Here is a 21,000-nt window from a genome sequence, read left to right as displayed (position 1 = left end):
TGTTGTGATTCTTGTTATCATCCTCGTCTTTGTCGTGCCCCCCCCCCCGGTAACACGGCACACATCAAGCCTACAGTCAAGTTCCACGTAGTAGGTACGCGGATTTTCTGATCCCCAGATTCTGAGGTTATGTCAGTTCACCTTATCAGAAAGATGAAAAGTGGCTTCGTCAGAAAACACCACAGAGCGAATAAATTCATCGTCGTTTTCAATTAAAGTCTGCATACATATGCAGAAATTTCTTCGTAGCACTTTGTCCTCTGGTTTTATGGCTTGCAGAAACTGTAGTCAGTACGGATGAAACCGCAACCACTTGCGAAGAATCTTCCCTTAAAATAAATGTAGCCTGCCATTATTTACGGATTGTAGGCCCACTGGGAGGATCTGCACCAAACTTTGTTCGGTTATGCCGTTGCACGTTAATAATCGATTGGTTTACATGAAAATCAAGCTTTTCTGTCCACTATAGCAGCCATTTCGCCTCAACAATGAACAAATTGTTTATATGCACCAACGAGAACAGAAGACATAGAGTAGACAAAAACAGATTGGAGGTGAAGCCGCGCTTGCAGACAGTCGTCATCATGATGCTACCAAAACATTAGCTACCGCTTAGCACATAAGCAGTTACTTGTGGTGTTACATCGTCGTTTTTATTCATTAATCAACTAATTTCAAGATCTCGACATGTGCTGCGTATCACTGCACAAGCAGATTTTCAAATAAAAATTGGAATATCTTTTGAGAGCTATTAATATGCATGTGTGAAATGTACTTATTGTATGTACATAATAATTTAGCCTAGGTTAGATTAGTAATGTTCATGTATTAATCTGACTAAGAGAAAAGTATAGTATATTGATACTATTGTAATTAATTTTTATAATCACGATACCACGAAATCAAATTTAAACTTTACAGACTTAAACATTTACGAGCGAAACTAACCTAACTTAACCCAAGTTGAATATTTCAGTGTCGCGTGCTATTGAAAAGCCAGCATTGGTTATACCGAGGTTTCTGTTCAATTGAATGGAATAAAAATATAAAGAATATAGGTGAAACTTTGGTATCTCCTCACTCTGCACAATTCTTTGATCTCATATCACTTAAGTAATCCCCTCAGTCACATATTTGGCTTAATGTCACTTAGTTATTCCCTCATTTAACCCATAAAGAAAATTAAATCAGACGTCAGTCCCGTGTGTGTTATGAAGCGATATCAAAGATTGGCCAGAATAAATAATCATATTACAAAAATTCGGGTTAATATTGTTTTACAAAACTAAATCATTTAAAATTCATTAGCATTCACTTTATGAGTACTTTAACATATACAGTACTGTAGAACTATTATTAACTGGAAAAAATTATTATATTATTGAATAATAAATATCAGTCAAGACGAAATAATTGAAGACGACATACTTCTGTCGCAACGATCCTCCTACCAATATTAGTATGTTATACAATAATTTACACCATGAAGAAACATACATGAAATAATAATTTATCTAAATAAAATGCATTAATTACGTGACATTTGGTTATAAATTCTTTTATTTTAGTTATTTCTATATATTTTATTTTACATAAGTACTAATAGAAAGAAGTGCAACCTGAAATTGGTAGAAATTATTTATTTCGATTCGGAAACATCAATAATAATGCAATAACTATGGTAACATTTTGTTTGTTTTTTTATTGTCAACTTCATTACGTATCCTACAAATATTATAGCAAAACAATTTTAACGAAGAGCCTCTTTTATATGGTTAAGTGGATTCCATTTTTCCTAAACATAACCGGGACATATGTATGAAATACTGGCAAAAGGAAGAGAATGATAACACTGAACCATAAATTTTAAGTAAAAGTGTCTAATTGCACAATTTTGAGTTTTTTATGTATTTCAGTATAAAGTGCTAAAATATCATCATCCTCAAAAATATTTAGCTCTAGTTTTTTTTTAAAGTAATCTATATCTTTGTATCAAGAACTCACTAAATAAATATACATTCATGTTCCAAGATTCTGTGAAAACAAATTTTAAGTGAATAATTACTTGAAATGTGTGATATCATAGCCATTGATAAATTCCAGTGCCATTCACAAGTACAAATTTAAAATATTAAGAGAAACATGAAAATAAGATTACATGAATGAAAATACTTTGTAGGCCTACATTGTACAGAATTAAATAACAAAAGGAAAAATATATAAATTAACTAGTCAAAAATATATACAAACGATAACAAGTTTTAAAAGTCCTTATGTACAGTATATAAAATTAAATATTTTGTTCAGAGATAAATTAATCAGAAGATGATAGTTTTCTCTTGGCTTGGCGTTTATACATATTCTGGGAGCATCCCTTATGACGCTCTGCACTAACTTAAGTGCGAGTCAGCTGAGTTCAAGCTCCCTGTCTATAGCTCTACTGCCGAGCGGATGGCCGTTCAGTACAGGGTATTCGATAAACAACTTACAATGTCATTCACAGTTTAGGAATATCATATGTTATTAATTTATGGAGGAAGTCGTCGTAATTCAAGTGAGGCAAGAAGGATGTACCGTCAACGTTTTCCTCGAAGAAGGTTATCTAATCGGCGAACTTTTGTAGCAGTTTCTTAACGATTATTAGAACTAAGAAGTCTCTTACCCCGTTTCGACACTCACACAACCAGAAATTTTACGGAAGCGGGAGAGATTAAAATGTTGCATTATAAAAAAAATTCGTTTGATTTTGTGCAGAAAACCATTATTTTTTATTCTTTAGACGTACAATAAAAAAATGGAGCAATATTTTTACATAAAATTTAAATTTACCATAATGTTCTATTAATAATATTGAAAATTTGTATTGATTTTGCTGCTCGTTTTATGTAAACAGCAGTTTAGTCATTGTCGCTCCTGCATTAGAACAGAGCATCTGTTTTGCACCGGTATGTCCCGTATGTCTGCACCCGCTTGAGTTGTACTGTGTACTTCTAAAAAAGCCCCTCCCTCCTGCTTGAGCTGTATTGTGTACTTCTAAACTCTCCCCTCCCCATCCAGCAACGTCCCAAAACGTTTAATATGTAAACTTTAATAATTAGTTAAATATTGCAATTAGAAAAAAAATGAAAGACTTTTTTCTTCCTTATGACTTTAATATAATCATCAGTTAAAATAATGACACTTATACCCCTTACATCCTGTGTGAAAAATATATATAGGGGAGCTGCAGGTAGGCCCGGTCAGTTGGGAATGCCGGTCACCCCTTTAACTCAAAAACAACAACTCGATTTTATCTTCCGATTGGTGCTGCACTCTTGGAAGGGTGATATTAACTATGTGCAAGACTCTTTTTTTTTTTTTTTTTTTTTTTAGTAGTAGTTGAATCGTAGCTGTTACGAGGAGTGCATGTGTGTTTTCATTGATATTCTTGTAAATCAAAACGAACTTCAGACTGCTGCTGTAAGTAATTAATCTTGTTTTATTTAATACTTACACACTAGGAATATACCCATACATGTTGCTAGTCAGTGAGTAACAGTTTGATATCGGTACCTACATTCATTAATTTATGGTTGCATTTTTACAAACTGTCTGCAATGAAGGCAGTACCGGTCAACTGACCGCCATTACCTTCACTATACTGGCATTACCTTCGCGTGAATATAGCCTTTCGAAATGCATCACAAGCATTATGTCAAGTATTATAGTTTCATTCTTACTAGTTCGCGCGTTTAATATTATTCATTTATTTTTATTTAATTATTAATTAATTAATTAATTAATAATCTGTCTATCTAGTCATCTATTTATTTTTGCATTTCCTTCAGATGGTAGGCAAATACAGACGTAAGACAAACAGAGGCAGCTGGACAGCAGAAGATTTTCAAAGAGCCGTAAAGGCTATTCAGGATGGAAAGTCCATCAAGTCAGTGTCAAAGTCTACTGGAATCTCCTTCAGCACACTTCAGGGGAGGATAAGTAAGCAGAACTATAATGATCCTAAATTAGGAAAGAAGTCAATTTTTACTCCTGACCAAGAAGTAGAGATGTGCAACCAGTTAAAAGTTTTGGCAAATCTCTTCTATGGTCTAACGCCAAATGATGTAAAGCGTGCAGCCTTTGAGTTTGCTGAAGCATATAAAATAAAACATCCATTCTCTAAAGAAACAAAAGTGGCAGGACGTTATTGGCTTGAAGGTTTCCTGAAGCGAAACCCTTCTTTGTCTTTGAGAAAACCAGAGGCAGTAAGTATTAACCGCATTAAAGGTTTCAATAAGGAAGTTTTTCTAAAGTATGGATTCTCGGCATCACATGTCTACAATGTAGACGAAACAGGGATTGGAACAGTCCAAGAACCTGGAACTATTTTGGCACCCAAAGGCCAAAAACGAGTAGGAGCAGCTACAAGTGCAGAGCGTGGCACACACGCCACTGTGATATGTGCCATGAGTGCTGCTGGGAACTATATTCCCCCGATGTTTATATATGCTCGGAAACGAATGAGTCCGACTCTTGAAAAAGGCGGACCTACTGATGCACTGTACAGTTGTTCCAAAAATGGTTGGTCCAATGAAGAACTTTTCTTGAAGTGGTTGAAACATTTTGCCCATCACTCCCGTCCTACTCCAGAAAGCCCTATCCTTCTGATCCTTGACAACCATTACTCCCATTGCACCTTAGAGGCATATGAATTCTGCAGGATGAAAAATATTGTTATGGTTTCATTGCCACCCCACACTTCTCACAGAACCCAGCCACTTGATGTGACATTCTTTGGACCTCTTAAGACAAGATTTAATAAGGAGTGTGATACCTACATGAAAATGAACAAGTACAAGTGTATCAGACCTGACAATCTTGCAGAATTATTCAACAAAGCATATCCCAGAGTTGCTAACATAGCGAATGCTTTATCAGGTTTTGAAGCAACAGGAATTTTCCCTTTAAATCCCAATTTGTTTCCAGATTCAGATTATTATAACCCTGATCTTCACCCAGCCACATCACAGTGTAATCCCCCTAATCAGTCAAACATCTGTTCATCTCACCCTGTTTCTGCTCCATTAGAGTGCAATGTTGCTGCTCAGTCAACTGTTTCTGCAGCTGTCAATGAAACACCAGGAGAAAAGGAAAAATGCAATGACACACAAATCAGTATTTCCACAATTTTGAATGAGATATCACCTGGACCTAGTACATCTAACAATAGAAGATCAGGAGGAAGGAAAAAGCAGCACTCTGAAATACTCACTTCTTCACCTATGAAGAAAAAGTTTGAGGCTAAAAAACAGAAGAAACTGTCGCAGAAAGAAGAAAAGAAATACGAGCCTAAAAGATCTGCTGCGAAGAGATCTGTTGCAAAGAAAAAACTCCCCAAGAAGTTCTTTGAATATTCATCATAGGTTGATGATCTCGTCATGTGTGATAGCAGTGATGAATTGGAGAGTGACAGAGAGAAGTGCTTTCTGCGCAATGATTATGGCATGAATGGTGATTTGTGGTATCGTTGTACAAGCTGCGGAAAGTGGGTAAATGCAGCATGTAGTGGTTGTGATAGTGCCGAGGGGTATGACTGTGACTGCCTTAACATGAATGATTAATTTCCGTTCAGAAACCTGAGAAAATCTTTTAACTATATCTGTAACTGAAAACGTATGAGATTGTCTTTCATGTAACTTCCTTAAGGCAGATTTGTAGGTAACAAAATATTGTATGCAGTTATTTTGTTTTGTTTTTTTTTTTTAATATAATTTCTAACTGTTTTGGAGAAAGACAGATGTAAACATAAGACTTTTAATTTTCATATCCATTATAACATTGTTTTTGTGTAATTGCATTGATTGGTACATGCATTGTAACCTAGAATATATTAAATAAATCATATGATAGGTTGCTCCCTTTAAATTCAATTTTAAATTTCATGACCGTTATTACCTTCATATGCTGGGAATTCCGGTCAATGCATTGGTCTTTAATTAAAGGATTTATATAAAAATTAACAACTGTTTATAAAATTTTAATATATGCAGTTGAAAGTGAATAGTTCAACAGTTCTAATGCCTTCACCAAAATTCGAATTGGATTATTAGTTGTATGACACAGCCAGATTTCGCTTAGGTGACCGCCATTGCCTGCATCTCCCCTATACATATATATATATATATATATATATATATATATATATATATATATATATATATATGAGAGCCATCTAGTAGGCATTGTAACAAGCAATATTAGTTCAGCTCACAAACTGTCCTACATCTCCTTTTTCTATTATCCATGCAGAATTAAAGTAGTCGAAACTAGAGTTGAGCTTAAACGATATTTTCAAGTATCTGTGACAACTGTGACTGTGACAATTAAATATCTGTGACTTTTATCTGTGATTTTGTCACACCGATATTTTATATCGCTAAGTAAGCACAATATGCATGAATTATACCGATATTTTGTCACACCGATAAAAATTAACAGGAAATATTGAAGAGCAGTGCAATGTGAATATGATTTCTCTATACACGCCACATTTCAGTGGTTTATATGGGAAAATCCAACAAATAAATTATGTACATGTACCATTAACAAATAAATACTAATCTAACTGAACAGTAACATGTAAAAAGTTAACCTCATATACCAAGAGGTTATATCGTAGTTAATTGTAGATACGAAATCAGTTGATAATTTTTAATGTAGTTGGGTACGGAGAAATTGAGGTTATGTGATTATCCTAATCGTTTTAAAAATTGATCCTTTTTATTGTATATAATATAATCGATAAATTATTTTAAGTCGTGCATTAACATTATAATATTGAGTCAGAATAAAAATTAACGAAACATAAGTATTCGGAAAAACAATAGAAAATAATTAATTACAGAACAAGACAGTTGTTCAGACAGGATTTTACACAAGATAAAGTATTGGTAACCAATGGTATTATTATTATTATTATTATTATTTAAATCGTGTAATCACTACATCATTTATAATAAGATGGTGAAACTAGCGCTGAAGTAGTTTCGGCAATTTCGGATGTGAAAATCATTGCATTTATAAGGAAATTTTTTGTGGAGAGACAGTTGCTCAGGTTAAACTAGCGCTGAGGTAGTTTCGGTGATTTCGGATGTGAAAATCGTCGAATTTGATTGTTTGTGGAGATGCAGTTGATCGTATATCTAAGGCATAACAAAGCCTAAACTAACCAAACCTAACCTGTCACAGATTCGTATATGCAAGGTGTATAAGGGTAATACGAAGGAAACTACCTCAAGGTTAGTTTAGCCAAATAAGTTTTATCTCGTTCGGTTTTAATTCTATAGGTGCTGTTGTCGGCTTGTGAGAAATGCTTCGAAAGTTCGGAAGAGCATAACGTTCAGTGATACGGAATGAACTAACATGATTTACGTTTGATACCCCTTATTTTCAAATGTAATTAATTATCCCATTTATGTGTAAGTGTAGGTCTATTTTAAAAGTGTGCAAGGGCAATGAGAACGATTTGTTGGAGCAGTGTCTGCTAGATGTCAGATCTTTTTGGAATTTATAAAATCGACAATTTTTGCTAATACCCCATATTATTATATTTAAAAGTTGAAAATTACTTGCAAGTTGATGATTTTAACAATATCTAGATAAATATCACTAAGTGTCAAGTTTAGAACATTGATTAGGCCTATTAATTGGGTAAAATAACACCCCACACGAGTACCAATGTTAGAAAGCACTGTGCGATTTCCTAAGAGTTAATAACCATAAACAACATACCGGTAATGAACTTATTACAAATAATTTTATTTTAAGTTTAATTATTTTAATTAATACTACCCTGCACTGTTCGTGTTTGAGCTATACATTAAAACTGGATCATACATAAATGAGAGAAGTACATGTAAAGTTATTAAAATAATGTAGGCTCCTGTAACTATTCTGTTTGTAATTAATAGTATAACTTAAAAAAATATTGTTACTGCGTAAAAATTGAGTGGAAAATACTTATACATTAATATATATTCACAGTAATATGAAAATGTGAAGATCTCGGGTGAATATATAAAATATTTATAAAACATATAGACTTAATATGAAAACAAAATGTTAGATTCATGATTGTATTATTATAATGCCGCTAATAACTTTGCAACACATCATCACTTTGAAAAAAATAATATTGAACAAAATATCACGAAAAAATAATCGAATACCACCGCCCGATTGCTGTTATTGTATCATGCACATGCGCAAACCCACGACGTAGAGGAGAAAATATCAGTCGCAGACGTTGCAACAGTCACAGAGTACTGAATACGGAGCAGATTTCGATAGCGATATTTTGTCACAGATATTTCGCATCATCAGTCACAGGTTTATCTGTGACAAAAAAATACCTGTGACAAAATATCGGTTTGTGAAATATCGGCCATCTCTAGTCGAAACTCGAAGCGTGTTCTGAAGTGATCTATCGTTAACGCGAACGTCAGAATTGTATTCAAATTTATCATTTTGATCCCTTGAAACTCCGTGTATGTTTAATTTTATTGCATTATTATCTAATCTGTCTTCTAGTTTACAAATGCAACCTCATATCTGCAAATCATATGGCTTTCCAACAGATTTAAATAATAAATATATGGACTTTGATATTTGTATTGCAAAGTAAAGTATGCACACTTGTGACCTTTGCTCGAAACTTCTTGAAGTCATTTTCTGAACATTAAATGCAAAGTAATGTAGCAGAAAGATATATATTGTAAGGCAATAGTGACTGCTCTTTCACATCGTACGAAGAGACTAAAGACGCTGTGACTGTAGTCCGTACTCGTTTTAGGTTGGAATTCTGAAGTGTCATTCAAAATAGGCGAGAAGAATTAAATTAATTTCTTGCGACACGCTGTTTCAGCGCACCTGTTCTAATTAACAAGCAAACAAAAAGTGTGTATAAAAATAAACTATACACTTGTTACTGTTGGCAATTGCTAGCCTGATCGCTGAAAAAGTGAGAATAATCGAAACTGCTGTAATAAATTTGCATGTATTTAAATGTAACATCAGCGAATATGTTTTAAGTGTATGGAGTTTTAAAAGAAAATTAGGCAAGATTTTTTGTTACAGTACGCTTATTTTTCTGACGAAACAATTTATGTGTTTTCAAGAAACATTCATCCACGATGAGAATTAGATTCATGTTTTCGTTTGAAACCAAAAGCAGATTGAACTGCACGTGATTATTGCTTTATTAAGTAACGTGATTTAAAATTACTGTATATAATATATTTTGGAAAATATTATGAGAATTAGAGAACATATATTTGTCAAGTATTTCTGCAATGATTATTTCATAAATATTGTGGCAATTAGTATTACAAAGTGAATGTCAGGAAATAGTGTTTGGAGATACCGTACCATCAACCACTGACATCAACATAGTTGTTACACTGAAGTTATTCTTATTCTGCCTTCTGCCCTTTAATATAGGCGGCCAAGTAGCTCAGTTGGTGGAGCAATTGGCTACAGACTGGAAGATCCCAAGTGGTGGCGGAATTTTTCTTCTTACCAAACCCAGAACGGCCCCGAGATTCACTCAACCTCCCATCCAATTGAGTAACTGGGCCTCTCCCGTGGATGGAGGTGGGTTAAAAGGTGTTGTGCCGACCACATCACCTCTTTCACCTTTATGTCGTGTAAAGGAGATGCCTTTTCCCTTTTTTCCTTTAATTATTGATAGATAATGTAGAAATTTAAAGAGTTTTATTATAAAACCACTTATTTTTACAAATAATGTAAGAATTAATTATAACTTATGGGATACTTAAAATATCTTTGATTTAGTGTGAATTAAATGGTTTCAAGCAGACACAATGAATAAACAGATTGCTCTTGTTGAACTTAATTAGTTTATCTGTATTTTGTTTGTTTCACAGATTAGATAATTATAATATTGATGTGGCCCTCATGAGGCTGGATGGTTGCGATGCTACTCGTGTCAACATGCAGGTATATGAGCCCACGTGTCGGCGCATTGCAGTGCTGTGTAGAATCCTGCAGAGTCCCCAGCTGCACACAACCAGCAGCACGCAGTACATCCGCACTTTCGCAAGTACGTGTGCGCTTAAACCTTTAAATGCCACTGCAACATCAAGCATCTTAGAGCTATTAGTCGATTCCAGAGGAGGATTTCCAAAATTTTCTTTCTTTACCTTTCCCAGTGGCAGGTACGAGGCCTGTCTAAAAAGTATCCGACCTTTAGCCAGAAAAAATATTTCAAATACCTGACGGGGTTGGGACCCTAATCCCCTTCAAAGTAGGCCCCTTGTACTTGCACACACTTAGCCCACCGATCCTTCCACTTCCAGAAACACCTCTGGAAGTCTTCTTTTGGAATGGTGTTCAGCTCCGTCGTCGCGTTCCGCATTATCTCTTCTCTACTCTCAAAACGGGATCCTTTCAGTGGTGTCTTCAATTTTGGAAACAACCAGAAGTGGTCTGGAGAGTAGGGAGGTTGGCGAACGGTTGTAATTCCATGTTTGGCCAAGAAAGTGTGGATCAATTGGAATGAATGTGCGGGGGCGTTGTCGTGATGCAAGTGCCAGTTGTTCGCCGTCCACATGTCTGGTCTTTTGCGCCGAACTGCATCACGGAGTCGCCGGAGAACATCGTGATAGTACTCCTTTGTCACCGTTTGTCTTTCCGGTGCGTATTCGTGTGCACAATTCCACGGACATCAAAGAAAACAGTCAGCATCACCTTGATTTTGCTTCGCACCTGCCGCGCTTTCTTCGGCCTTGGAGACTCGGGATGCTTCCATTGCGACGACTGTCTTTTTGTTTCTGGGTCGTATCCGTACACCCATGACTCATCTCCAGTTATCACGGTGTTCAGAAACCCAGGATCAGTGTTGGCGGTGTTCAGAAGGTCCTGTGCAACGTCACGACGGAGGTCTTTTTGTTCTGGGGACAACAACTTGGGCACGAATTTCGCAGCCACTCGGTTCATGTTCAAATCATCACGCAAAATTGCATGTGCAGAATCTTTACTCACTCCAACCTCTTCGGCAATCTCCCGCACGGTCAAACGACGATCTGCCATCACCAAATTTCGCACCCTCTCAACAACAGCTGCACTCCAAGCAGTTTGGGGCCTGCCACAACGCTGCTCACTCTCCTCTGATGTGCGGCCATCTTTGAATCGGTTGAACCACTCCTTAATTTGTGTTACACCCATCGCATCTTCCCCAAACACCTGCTGAATCTTACGAATTGTTTGACTTTGAGAATCACCAAGCTTTTGACAAAATTTGATGCATTATCTTTGCTCAATTCGTTCAGTCATCTTGCGAGAAAACTAAATCCGACAAACACTTAGAACAGCACCTTACTTGGCGACCACCAGCCAGTGACTGGCACAAGCGAATGCGGTGAAAAAATTCAAGCATGCACATTACGGTTCCTCCTTCCACCGTGCACAGTGGCGCCGCCTTAGAATCACTACTTTGCGCGGGAAAATTTAAGGTCGGATACATTTTAGACAGGCCTCGTATATTGATAAGATCAGCATCTCCCTCCAAGGATATTACTTTGAAGCTGAAGATCATTTTGCTGCCTTTGACTTTCCTCATGGTGTAGCATATAAAAATGAATAGCTAGCTAGACTTTGCATGATCATTAATGTTATCGACATATTCGTTATTGTTAGAGAAGTTGTAAATTTAACAGGGTCCTGTACAAAGCTGACATAAATTCATTGTTCTCCACAAATTTAATTTGGATTGCATTATAAGTTAATGCTCAAGAAGTATGACTAACATTGCATCTTATTCATTGCATTTCGCCAGTCCATGAAATTCTTTAGAGCTTTAATTTCAACTTTTATTTTATTACTGGTATCCCACCATCTTGCACAAGCTTTAGAAATTCCTTCCTCATCTGTTACATGTGTCAGTGACTTCAGGATTACATTCCAGAGCAGTTCCTCTTTCAACAAGTTTTTCGTCTGTAAACGCACGATGCTTTTGCCTGATTTTCTAGTCATTTGAAGAAGCTATTTTATTAAGTCTGTCATTTAAATTTAATATTGTATTTTTACACAGGGTTGGCCTGCTAGGAAATTTTAAGTCTAAATTTTTGCTTTGTTCTGCCACACAACTTCTTATTCTTTATACGCATATGCTACTGTACATCTATCAATGTTTCCTTGGTGAAAATTTTTGTTGACCTTTGCCACACAGCAAATGAGACAAATAAATTGTAGTCGAACTAGAACTAATTTACCTGTATGACATTTTGTCATTGCTGATAGATTTATTGGACTATTCTTTCATGAAGAAACAAAAGAAACAATCAATTGAAGGGGTGAGAATATGAGACAGTCCAAAGCCACACTTTTGACAAAAAAATTTTTTTTGTGCAAATTAATTTCTTATACATATGAAGAAGCTACCAGTAGAGTTATTATAAAAATTACTCAGCAAATGACGTAAGTGTATGCTGAAGAAATTATGATACCGCATCAAATAGCATTGAACTCTAAACCTTCAATACACTCTCCTGTAAAATTTTGTCTGTGTGGCTTAGGACTATATCATTCTCACTTAATTGTGCGAGGTACACAAGAGACATTTTGGGGTCCCTTTTGATGAATTAACATATATGCAGGATAAAGTCAAAGCTCATACTCCAAATATATCCATGACTGAATTATACCAGATATTTGAGTTCAGAATTATTATTATTATTATTATTATTATTATTATTATTATTATTATTATTATTATTATTCACTGAAATTATTAATCCGTCTGAATTAGTTTTTCGAAATATAACTTATGCCTGTATGACATGTTTGAGATGGGCAGGGCATGTAGCACATATGGGCGAATCCAGAAATGCATATAGAGTGTTAGTTGGGAGGCCGGAGGGAAAAAGACCTTTGGGAAGGCCGAGATGTAGATGGGAAGATAATATTAAAATGGATTTGAGGGAGGTGGGATATGATGATAGAGATTGGATTAATGTTGCACAGGATAGGGACCGATGGTGTACTTATGTGAGGGCGGCAATGAACCTCCGGGTTCCTGAAAAGCCATTTGTAAGTAAGTATAACTTATGCCTTGTTATCAGTGGCGCTAACTTTTTAAAAACATTGGGTGGGCTCAAACACTTGATCATAATTTCCCAAAAGAATCTCATAAATCCTCCCTTTAATGATATTATTTTTCGTAATATTGATGTGACTACTGATAGTATAGGCCTATGCAATATACTGTAGAATGCTAAAAATAACAAAATGGAGATCTAAGAATGATTTTGTAATGTACCGGTATGTAGTTAGTATAAGGTCCAGGGGCTATGTTCCATTTACTTGTAGGTAACATTCTTTTGGATTTTATGTGAATACCAATTTGTTCCATCATACTAGTAACTGTATACAAAAATAATGTCCGCATTATCTTGTGCGTAGCTGTTCTCCACAATTATCGATTTTTAGTAATTAAATAGAAGCTTACAATTATATAAACATTTTAACATGGGGACTTGAATTCTAACTGTAAACTGATAATACGACAGTGGAGTGATGCAAATGTGTTTCTTCCTATAAATTCGTCACAAACATCTTCTAAATCTAACTTTTGAGCACTATCCTTATGTGACACTAGGAGGGATGAATAAAATGTACACCAACAATGCATCCTTACTTATTGAAATTTTACTGATTGTAATTTACTGATTTCAATAAGCAACCATCACATATCATGTTATTGTTTAGTGAACTGTCCGAAGACAGATTTGTATCTCATAAATGACATCAGTAAGGCATCACTCATGAGTTAACTAAGCCAGGAAAAAATGGGAAAGGAAATGCTGCTGCTGCTGATGAAGATGATGATAAATTAATAAAACTATAAATTATTGGATGGGCTCAGGCCTCACAGGTCCATATAAGTTGGCACCACTTCTTATTATCATAGATTTAACTACTGTGTTGACATATGTCAACATCAGCAGAGTGTCAACTGGGTCTTCGTATAAACCTGGTATATGATAACGTCACATGCTCACCGAGCATTCTGTCAGCTGGTCTTGTCTCATCTTTCTCTAGATAGGGGAAACCATTGAGGACGTATCTAACTTCTGCATCAGTAGCAAGCCAGAATTTGATACCAAATTTATCTGGTTTGTTGCTCATATACTGTGTAAATGGACATCTGCACTTAGAAGAGAACAATTGTTCATCTATAGTTATATATATTCTGAAGGTCTCTAGCAGGCAGTTGTCAATAAACCTATTCAGAGCCAAACAAAACTTATCATTTTGCTTTCTCGTTGCTCTCAAATCAAACGTAAGAAATTTCATAATTTTTAGAAACCTATTTTTTGACGTAGTCTCTGTAAAAAATGGAGGACCCGACTCTCGTCCCCAGAGGTCAATAGATTTGAAAGCTCTGGTGTCATATACTCCTCGTCAGTACAAGACTGCAATGGATGCATCAAGTTCTTCCAGCTCAACAGTCCATGAGTCATTGCCATGAGTCTCTGTCTCAGTGCAAAGTTTTATTAGGCGCAAAATAGGCTGATTGACGAAAAGACATCAAACACTTGCGGGGGATTCCTTATCAGTGTCCCTCTTTGTGTAACCAGTAGGATCCAATATCTCTCGGATAATGTTTTGAACACTGTGCCTACCTGCATTGGTTCTAGGAGCAGTACATGTTCAAGTACTTCTGTCTGTACCTCATTCGTCTTCGTCTACATCAGGCCTGCCTACAGCGATGGGGACATTCACAGGATGGGTGGTTTGAACATCATCACTGCATTGTCCAATTTTGGTAGAAATTCCATCGCTGATAGTAGCAGCTAGGATGCAGGTATCAGGAAGGCAACGATTTCCAGCATGATCTCTCCCGCGGTTTTTCACAGTTGCTCTGCGATCTTAAAAAAAAAAAAAAAAGAGAGAGGATTTTACTTATATATTCAATATTTGTATATTCAGTGCGTCAAAAAAATTAATAAAATTAAATACGAGTGCAGTTTTCTGTTCGTGTGGGCCTTTGCTGGTTTTCATGAATGTCTTCCTGTAGCTTATCCTGTTCACTGGCACTGTCTTCACTTCTGCTGCCAGTTGAGTGACGTAGTATGAAATCATCTTCATTAATCATTGACTCACATTGTGATTTAGGCTCCAGCTGTTCATTCTCGAACTGCGAAGGCAAATGTCGTCAAAACAACAAGTCACAATTTCAGAATCACGAAGTCTGCGAGACATGTTTCAGCACGTCCTTCACTGACAACTGTTGATGAAGGAATAATACCGACCTGACTTGATATGTCACAATGCACAGTAGCGAATGTGTTCAAACTGGTTTATGAATCTGTTGATCTAACAATGCCGCATAATGTATTGCAAGAATGGCGAAAAACGTCGATGTCGAATAATGGTCATTTGACTGCTATTGGAAACAGTAGGTAGGTAGAAGCTGCCTCAAGAAACTGGAAAATGTAAAAAAATGAAAATACGCGTAAAATATAATATTGACTAAAATATTAATAGTCACAAATTCTCAAATGTGTACGAAACTAATGAACAACATTATGAGACATTAAATATCGAAAACATTCAGTTCACTGCCTCCAGTCGTCGCAGTGTTAATGGAATTCTTCTGTTAAATATTGCTTTTATTAGCTTAGTTATATATATTATATATGATTGCCACCAGGAGTATACCTACCCAAATGCATTGCTAATAAATACATACACAAAATCTTGCATTTCTTATATGAACACTTGCCTATTAAGAAAATATGAAAACAGCAAAAGTGATGATTAGCAAGTGTGAATATCTATATGGGCAGAACCTGATTGGTGAATTTTATTTTTATCTCTCCTCATGTCGCGAATCTATAACATGGGATGTTTTGACATTCCATTACAAAGGGATTTTTTTCGTTCTAAATTGTCGTTGTCTGCAATTGAATCTTGCAAATCTCGGACCTGAAAGCAGTCTTGTTAGGCATTTTGTGAGTAGTGATGATTGATGGCCTTAATGCAGAATGTTAAATCTTCAGACATATTGACACTGATACCACAATGCAATACATTTGACTCATTCACCCTTTTGTAGAGTTTATCATTCTGTTATTGGCCTCTATCTTACCTATAGATCGTTTTGTTAATACTGCTTGCTTCATTGTCTTACTAACTTCTTTTGTTGCTCTTGCAGATGGCTATCAGGTGACGATTGGTGATGTAACCAAGCAGGTGAAACCAGCAAAGAAACCTCAGTATGTGCCAGTTAAATATTGTGAGTAGTATGAAAAACAGTTTGACATACATGGACTGAGTTTAGTGTGTACAAAGCGTTATACATTTTAGTATTCTACAATGAGCCAGATTTATAATCTTACCAGTAATCAGTACTTCCACTATCCGCAACAGTACTACCAGCTTCCGTCTTTCGACCCTCAAAGGATAAAAATAAAATACATTACTTTACTTAAAAACTTTTTGCAAGAAATGTTAAATCGTTTGAGGTGTCCGAGAAAATATGTTGATTTCTCCTGCTCTTCTAGTCATTTCTAGTACCTCAAAATTTTCTAACAAGATTGTAAGACAATTAAAATCTTTGACATCTAGAAAATTCACTAAATGTTAAATCTTCAGACATATTGACACCTTTGATACCTTTGCATTGTCAGGCAGAGTTAGTAACCAGGATGCAAATTAAGATTTCTGATAAGGGGGGGATAGAATCCTAGATAGAGAATACCATACATAAAATTATTATTATCCTCATTCGATACAGCTCAATGCATGGTTGCACTGAGTCGCACAATAATTATATCCATGAGCAGGTTTAAGATAAAATGTGTAATTCCATAAGTTATTGATTGTTGTCACCTTGCCAGTGATGATAATACATCAGTATCATTTTCTTTGCTTACTTTATACTTTATGAAGTACATGTACTCGTATTAAAACAATTATATTTTGTGAGGGGGGGGGGGATAGAAGTTATGCCTGGCAGGGATGTTGATATGAATTTATGAGAGGGGCATAACTTTCCAACAGGGGGGAAATCCACCCCCCCCCCCCATTAATTCGCACCCTGTTAGTAACTATATAAGAAATATAAATAAACACTTGTTGTTGTAGAGTAAAAAAAAAAGACATTTATTTCAATAACTCAATATACTACAAATGAAATTCTCATTCTCATTATGTCAGACGCAGCAGAGAAGTAAATTATTTTTCATGGAACTGGATGAGATTTGTGTTTTACCTGTTTTATCTCATTATTAATAGTAATAGTAGTAGTAGTAGTAGTAGTAGTAGTAGTAGTAGTAGTAGTAATAATAATAATAATAATAATAATAATAATAATAATAATAATAATAATAATCCTTCTGTTACAGTCAACCAGGTGTAAAACTTGCATATGAAGCCAAACATACAATGATATCAGATTTAAGTAACTACATATTAGTGTTAAATTAGAAGCAAATACGATTTAAATGATAAAACCGGAAAGAGACAGTCGAATAAATTGTACACAATAAAAATAAACATAGTGGAATACAATGCATGAAGTGTTTATAACTTGTTAAATCTGGAACTTCGTCATGAGATATTCTTCTAATTTATCAATCAATCAATCAATCAATCAATCAATCAATCAATCAATCACTCTTCTTAATGTAGCCAGCTGTTTGCTGGCAACATAAAGTCCATTGTAGTCTATTCAGTTTTTGTTTTTCATGAGAACTGAGGGATATTTTGATCAGTGTTCATTGTTGTTGTTTATTGATATTTCTGGCTTTGAGCCAGAGGCCGATTTAGGGTCTTATACGCGCAGGACGCCCTCTCCAGCCATTGTACATAAATAACCATATAAATATATTTACACATATGAAACTATTTCTGGCATAAGTGCCAGTAGGTGTGTGAGTGCAGTGACTGATTCCTTTTATTTTGTGTAGGCCTAATTTGTTGATTTGCTATATTTGTAGGGGACTAGTTAGTATTAATATAATATACATATGGTACATATCAGGAATGGTGAACAGGAGAAGAGTTCAGGGTAAAAGATATCACCTGATAGACAACGTTAATGTATTATTATGGGGACATTAAGAAGAAAGAAAGAATATGGGAAGAATGAAAAATGCTGGGTTTGTAGTTAAAGACCTGCTCTTGGGCAGAACACTATGTATGTGTGCATGCATGCATACATACATATTTACGTACATACATATTTTTTGGTTGAGATTTTAAAGTTTCCCCTTCTGGTGGCAGAAGGGTCTGAATGGTTATGGAGACTTTCATGGGGTAGAGTTATTTTATTGATCTGCCTCTCTGTTGCTGTCGTGTGTCCTCTCAGACAGTATTCAAATTTCCAACACGTGTTTGCGGTTTTGTTTGTGTGTTTTAGTTTGGTGGTTGGGGCTGGTGGTAATGGTAGAGGAGTTTCTCCAGTGTTGTTCTGTTGTTTGTGTTCGGTGGATTTGCGAAGATGTGTTGTGTATATACGCGATTTACTGCCGAATGTGTGTATTTCCTGTTTATGTTGTTTAGGTGTGTGAAGAGTGGCTTTGTTTTTGTCCTAGTGTAAACTGTGTTGTTTATTATAGATGCCTATTGCTAGTAGCCAAAGTTGGGCTGTAGTCAATATATAGGTACTGCAGGGCTGTGTCTTCTGCAACTGGTATTGATGATTTTAATTTATTCCTTTTGTAGTTTATGGATGGACAGTATAGAAGAATGTGTTCCAGATATTCATCATGATATTATACCACAGACAAGTAGGATTATCAGAAATGTGAAATCGGTGTAGGTACAATTGTGTAACAATGTGACCTGTTCTGGCTCTTGTTAAAAATGTTTGAACATGTCTGGGCAAGTTTTTGTACATTTCCAGGTCATTTGGTTTCTTTTGTACAGGCTGTAAAATTTTTTCTTTGTCAGAAGATAGCCAATTGTTATCCATAGCTTTATAAAATGAGACTTTACTGAAGCAAAAGCATGGATAGAGATATCACTTGAAGAGATCTTGGTTGCAAATATGTTGCCTATTTTGCAATGTTATTGACTTTGTCGTTTCCAGGTATACCACAATGACTAGGTATCCATTGAAATGTTATTTCCTTTTGGAGTTTTTTTAGTTTACTTAGTTGTTTCTGAATTGGAATAATTCTATGTGTGTATAGGTTTGGTACATGTTTAATTATATTAAATATAGCCCCTTTGGAGTCGGTAAGTATGCAAATAGATTTTTCAGAAATTTGAATAACACACTGAAGAGCAGCATCAATAGCTAGCAATTCAGTGTCAAGACTGAAAGGGGATGAACATGATATGAAATAACTTTCTTGAGATTTTGGAATAAAATACCCTGCTTCTGATGTCCCATTATTAGGATTTAGAGATTCACCTGTATAAATTTGAAGGTGATCCTTATATGTGCTGCAGAGTAGTTCCATGGCATCTAACTTAAGAATGTATGGAAGATAATTTTTGGAATGATTTCCTGGAATTCTAGTGGCGAGAAGTAGCAACATTGAAAAACGAGGAATATAGAGATATGTGATGTGGAATTTCTAGTGTGTTATGTTGTGACTGAGTGCCTATTTGTTATATTGGGCTTCATCTTAGCCAGCATACTCAAGGTGAAACACATAGGGAAACCATCACCTCCACTGTCGCTGCCACCACTGCCACCGCCACCAGTAATAATTGTAATACAGCAAGTGCTCTTGTTGCAGTGGACCAAGAACCGTCGCAGGAGATTCTGCAGCATTTACGCTGGATGCTGCAGAAGGATGTGCTGGGACAGGACATGTTCCTGATTGGGCGTCCTGGTCCCTTGCGGCGCCAGCTTGCCATGCAGTACCTAGAAATGACAGGTCGTGAGCTGGAGTATGTGGCCCTGTCACGTGACACCACAGAGGCTGATCTCAAGCAACGTAGAGAGATCCTGAGTGGGACTGCCAGCTATTTTGATCAGGTGTGTGGCTGCTAATGTCTTCCATTGTAATTATCTATAAGTACTTGTTTTGGTTTTTTATGAAATTAATGTTTTAAAACTTTTTGATTATTATTCATAGTGTAAAAACACTTAGAAAAAGTGAGAGGAAAGCAATTGCAGTTTTGATTTTATTATGTTTACGTATTTTCGATATTGGCCGATTGGAAGTGGTCAGCCATTTTATATTTGATGTTTATAAGAGGACAGGAACCGATTTGCTGTGACACATGTACTAAGCTGTCATGGAATGAGTGGCGTGATTTTTACGTGGATTTTTTTGTCGTGTGTACAGTCCAGATCAAATCAAACAGTTTCCTTCGTGCTCTGGTTACAAATTTTGCATATACGAAGGTTAGGTTTGGTTCATTTAGGTTTTTATTAACAATTACGTGCAAGATCCTGTCTCGTATAAGTCTATATTTGTTGACGTCACATTAATTCTATATTCGATTGTTTACATTTTCTCTCTCTCACTTTGTTATTAGTTCTGGTGATGGAAGGTTCATATCGTTATGTAAGAATGAAGAAGAATTGCGTGGATTTTTGTTTAGTCACGGTGTTTTGTGTGATAAATACGTATGTGAAAATTGTGGGTCAAGTTTGAAGGCAGATTGGAAATTCACATTATTTTTTTCATACTAGAAATGTATTCACATCTTCATTAATTTAAGGTAAGCAATCGTTGTTACTTACTGAACCACTTTGTTGTTGATTTGGTTAGAATAGATTATACTAGCTTAGTAATATTAAGTTGTTCGTTATTATAAATTGAAATGCAGTTTTGAAGTCGTCTATATTTAAAGTTCTTTTTGTGTTTTGAATTTACTTGAGAAAATTGGGAGTTTCAGATTTCTTTTTCTTGAGCATTTTCGAAATTTTAACGCTTTTCGCTGATTTTTTCTAAATGTTTTGATTTTTGGGGCAAAAATCTGGGGTTTTTGGAATGTTTTTTTGTCGAAAGGACAGAACCAGTACTTACTCTT

At 35.6% G+C, this 21,000-nt stretch overlaps 1 protein-coding gene across 8 annotated transcripts in view; it reads left to right on the top strand.

Annotated features, from left to right (window-relative positions):
• The first annotated feature begins 8,401 nt into the window (after window positions 1-8,401).
• The window catches only part of c12.2 (von Willebrand factor A domain-containing protein c12.2), a 210,685-nt gene continuing 198,086 nt past the window's right edge, over window positions 8,402-21,000 (top strand). The window contains exons 1-5 of one of the 8 annotated variants that reach the window (XM_069821229.1): window positions 8,402-8,525; window positions 9,478-9,630; window positions 9,924-10,099; window positions 16,217-16,297; window positions 19,755-19,996. In XM_069821229.1, the coding sequence (XP_069677330.1) occupies window positions 9,955-10,099; window positions 16,217-16,297; window positions 19,755-19,996 (468 nt within the window). In that variant the 5' untranslated portion in view covers window positions 8,402-8,525; window positions 9,478-9,630; window positions 9,924-9,954. Of the gene's footprint in view, window positions 8,526-8,617; window positions 8,659-8,700; window positions 9,096-9,477; window positions 9,631-9,923; window positions 10,100-16,216; window positions 16,298-19,754; window positions 19,997-21,000 lie in introns of those variants that run through there. The other 7 variants (XM_069821227.1, XM_069821228.1, XM_069821232.1 and 4 more) reach the window with 7 other exon arrangements.

This window comes from Periplaneta americana, chromosome 3 (assembly GCF_040183065.1).
Source record: "Periplaneta americana isolate PAMFEO1 chromosome 3, P.americana_PAMFEO1_priV1, whole genome shotgun sequence".
NCBI classification, from domain to species: Eukaryota; Metazoa; Arthropoda; class Insecta; order Blattodea; family Blattidae; genus Periplaneta; species Periplaneta americana.
Note: the sequence above shows the minus strand (reverse complement) of the source record. Positions and strands in the feature narration are given on the sequence as shown.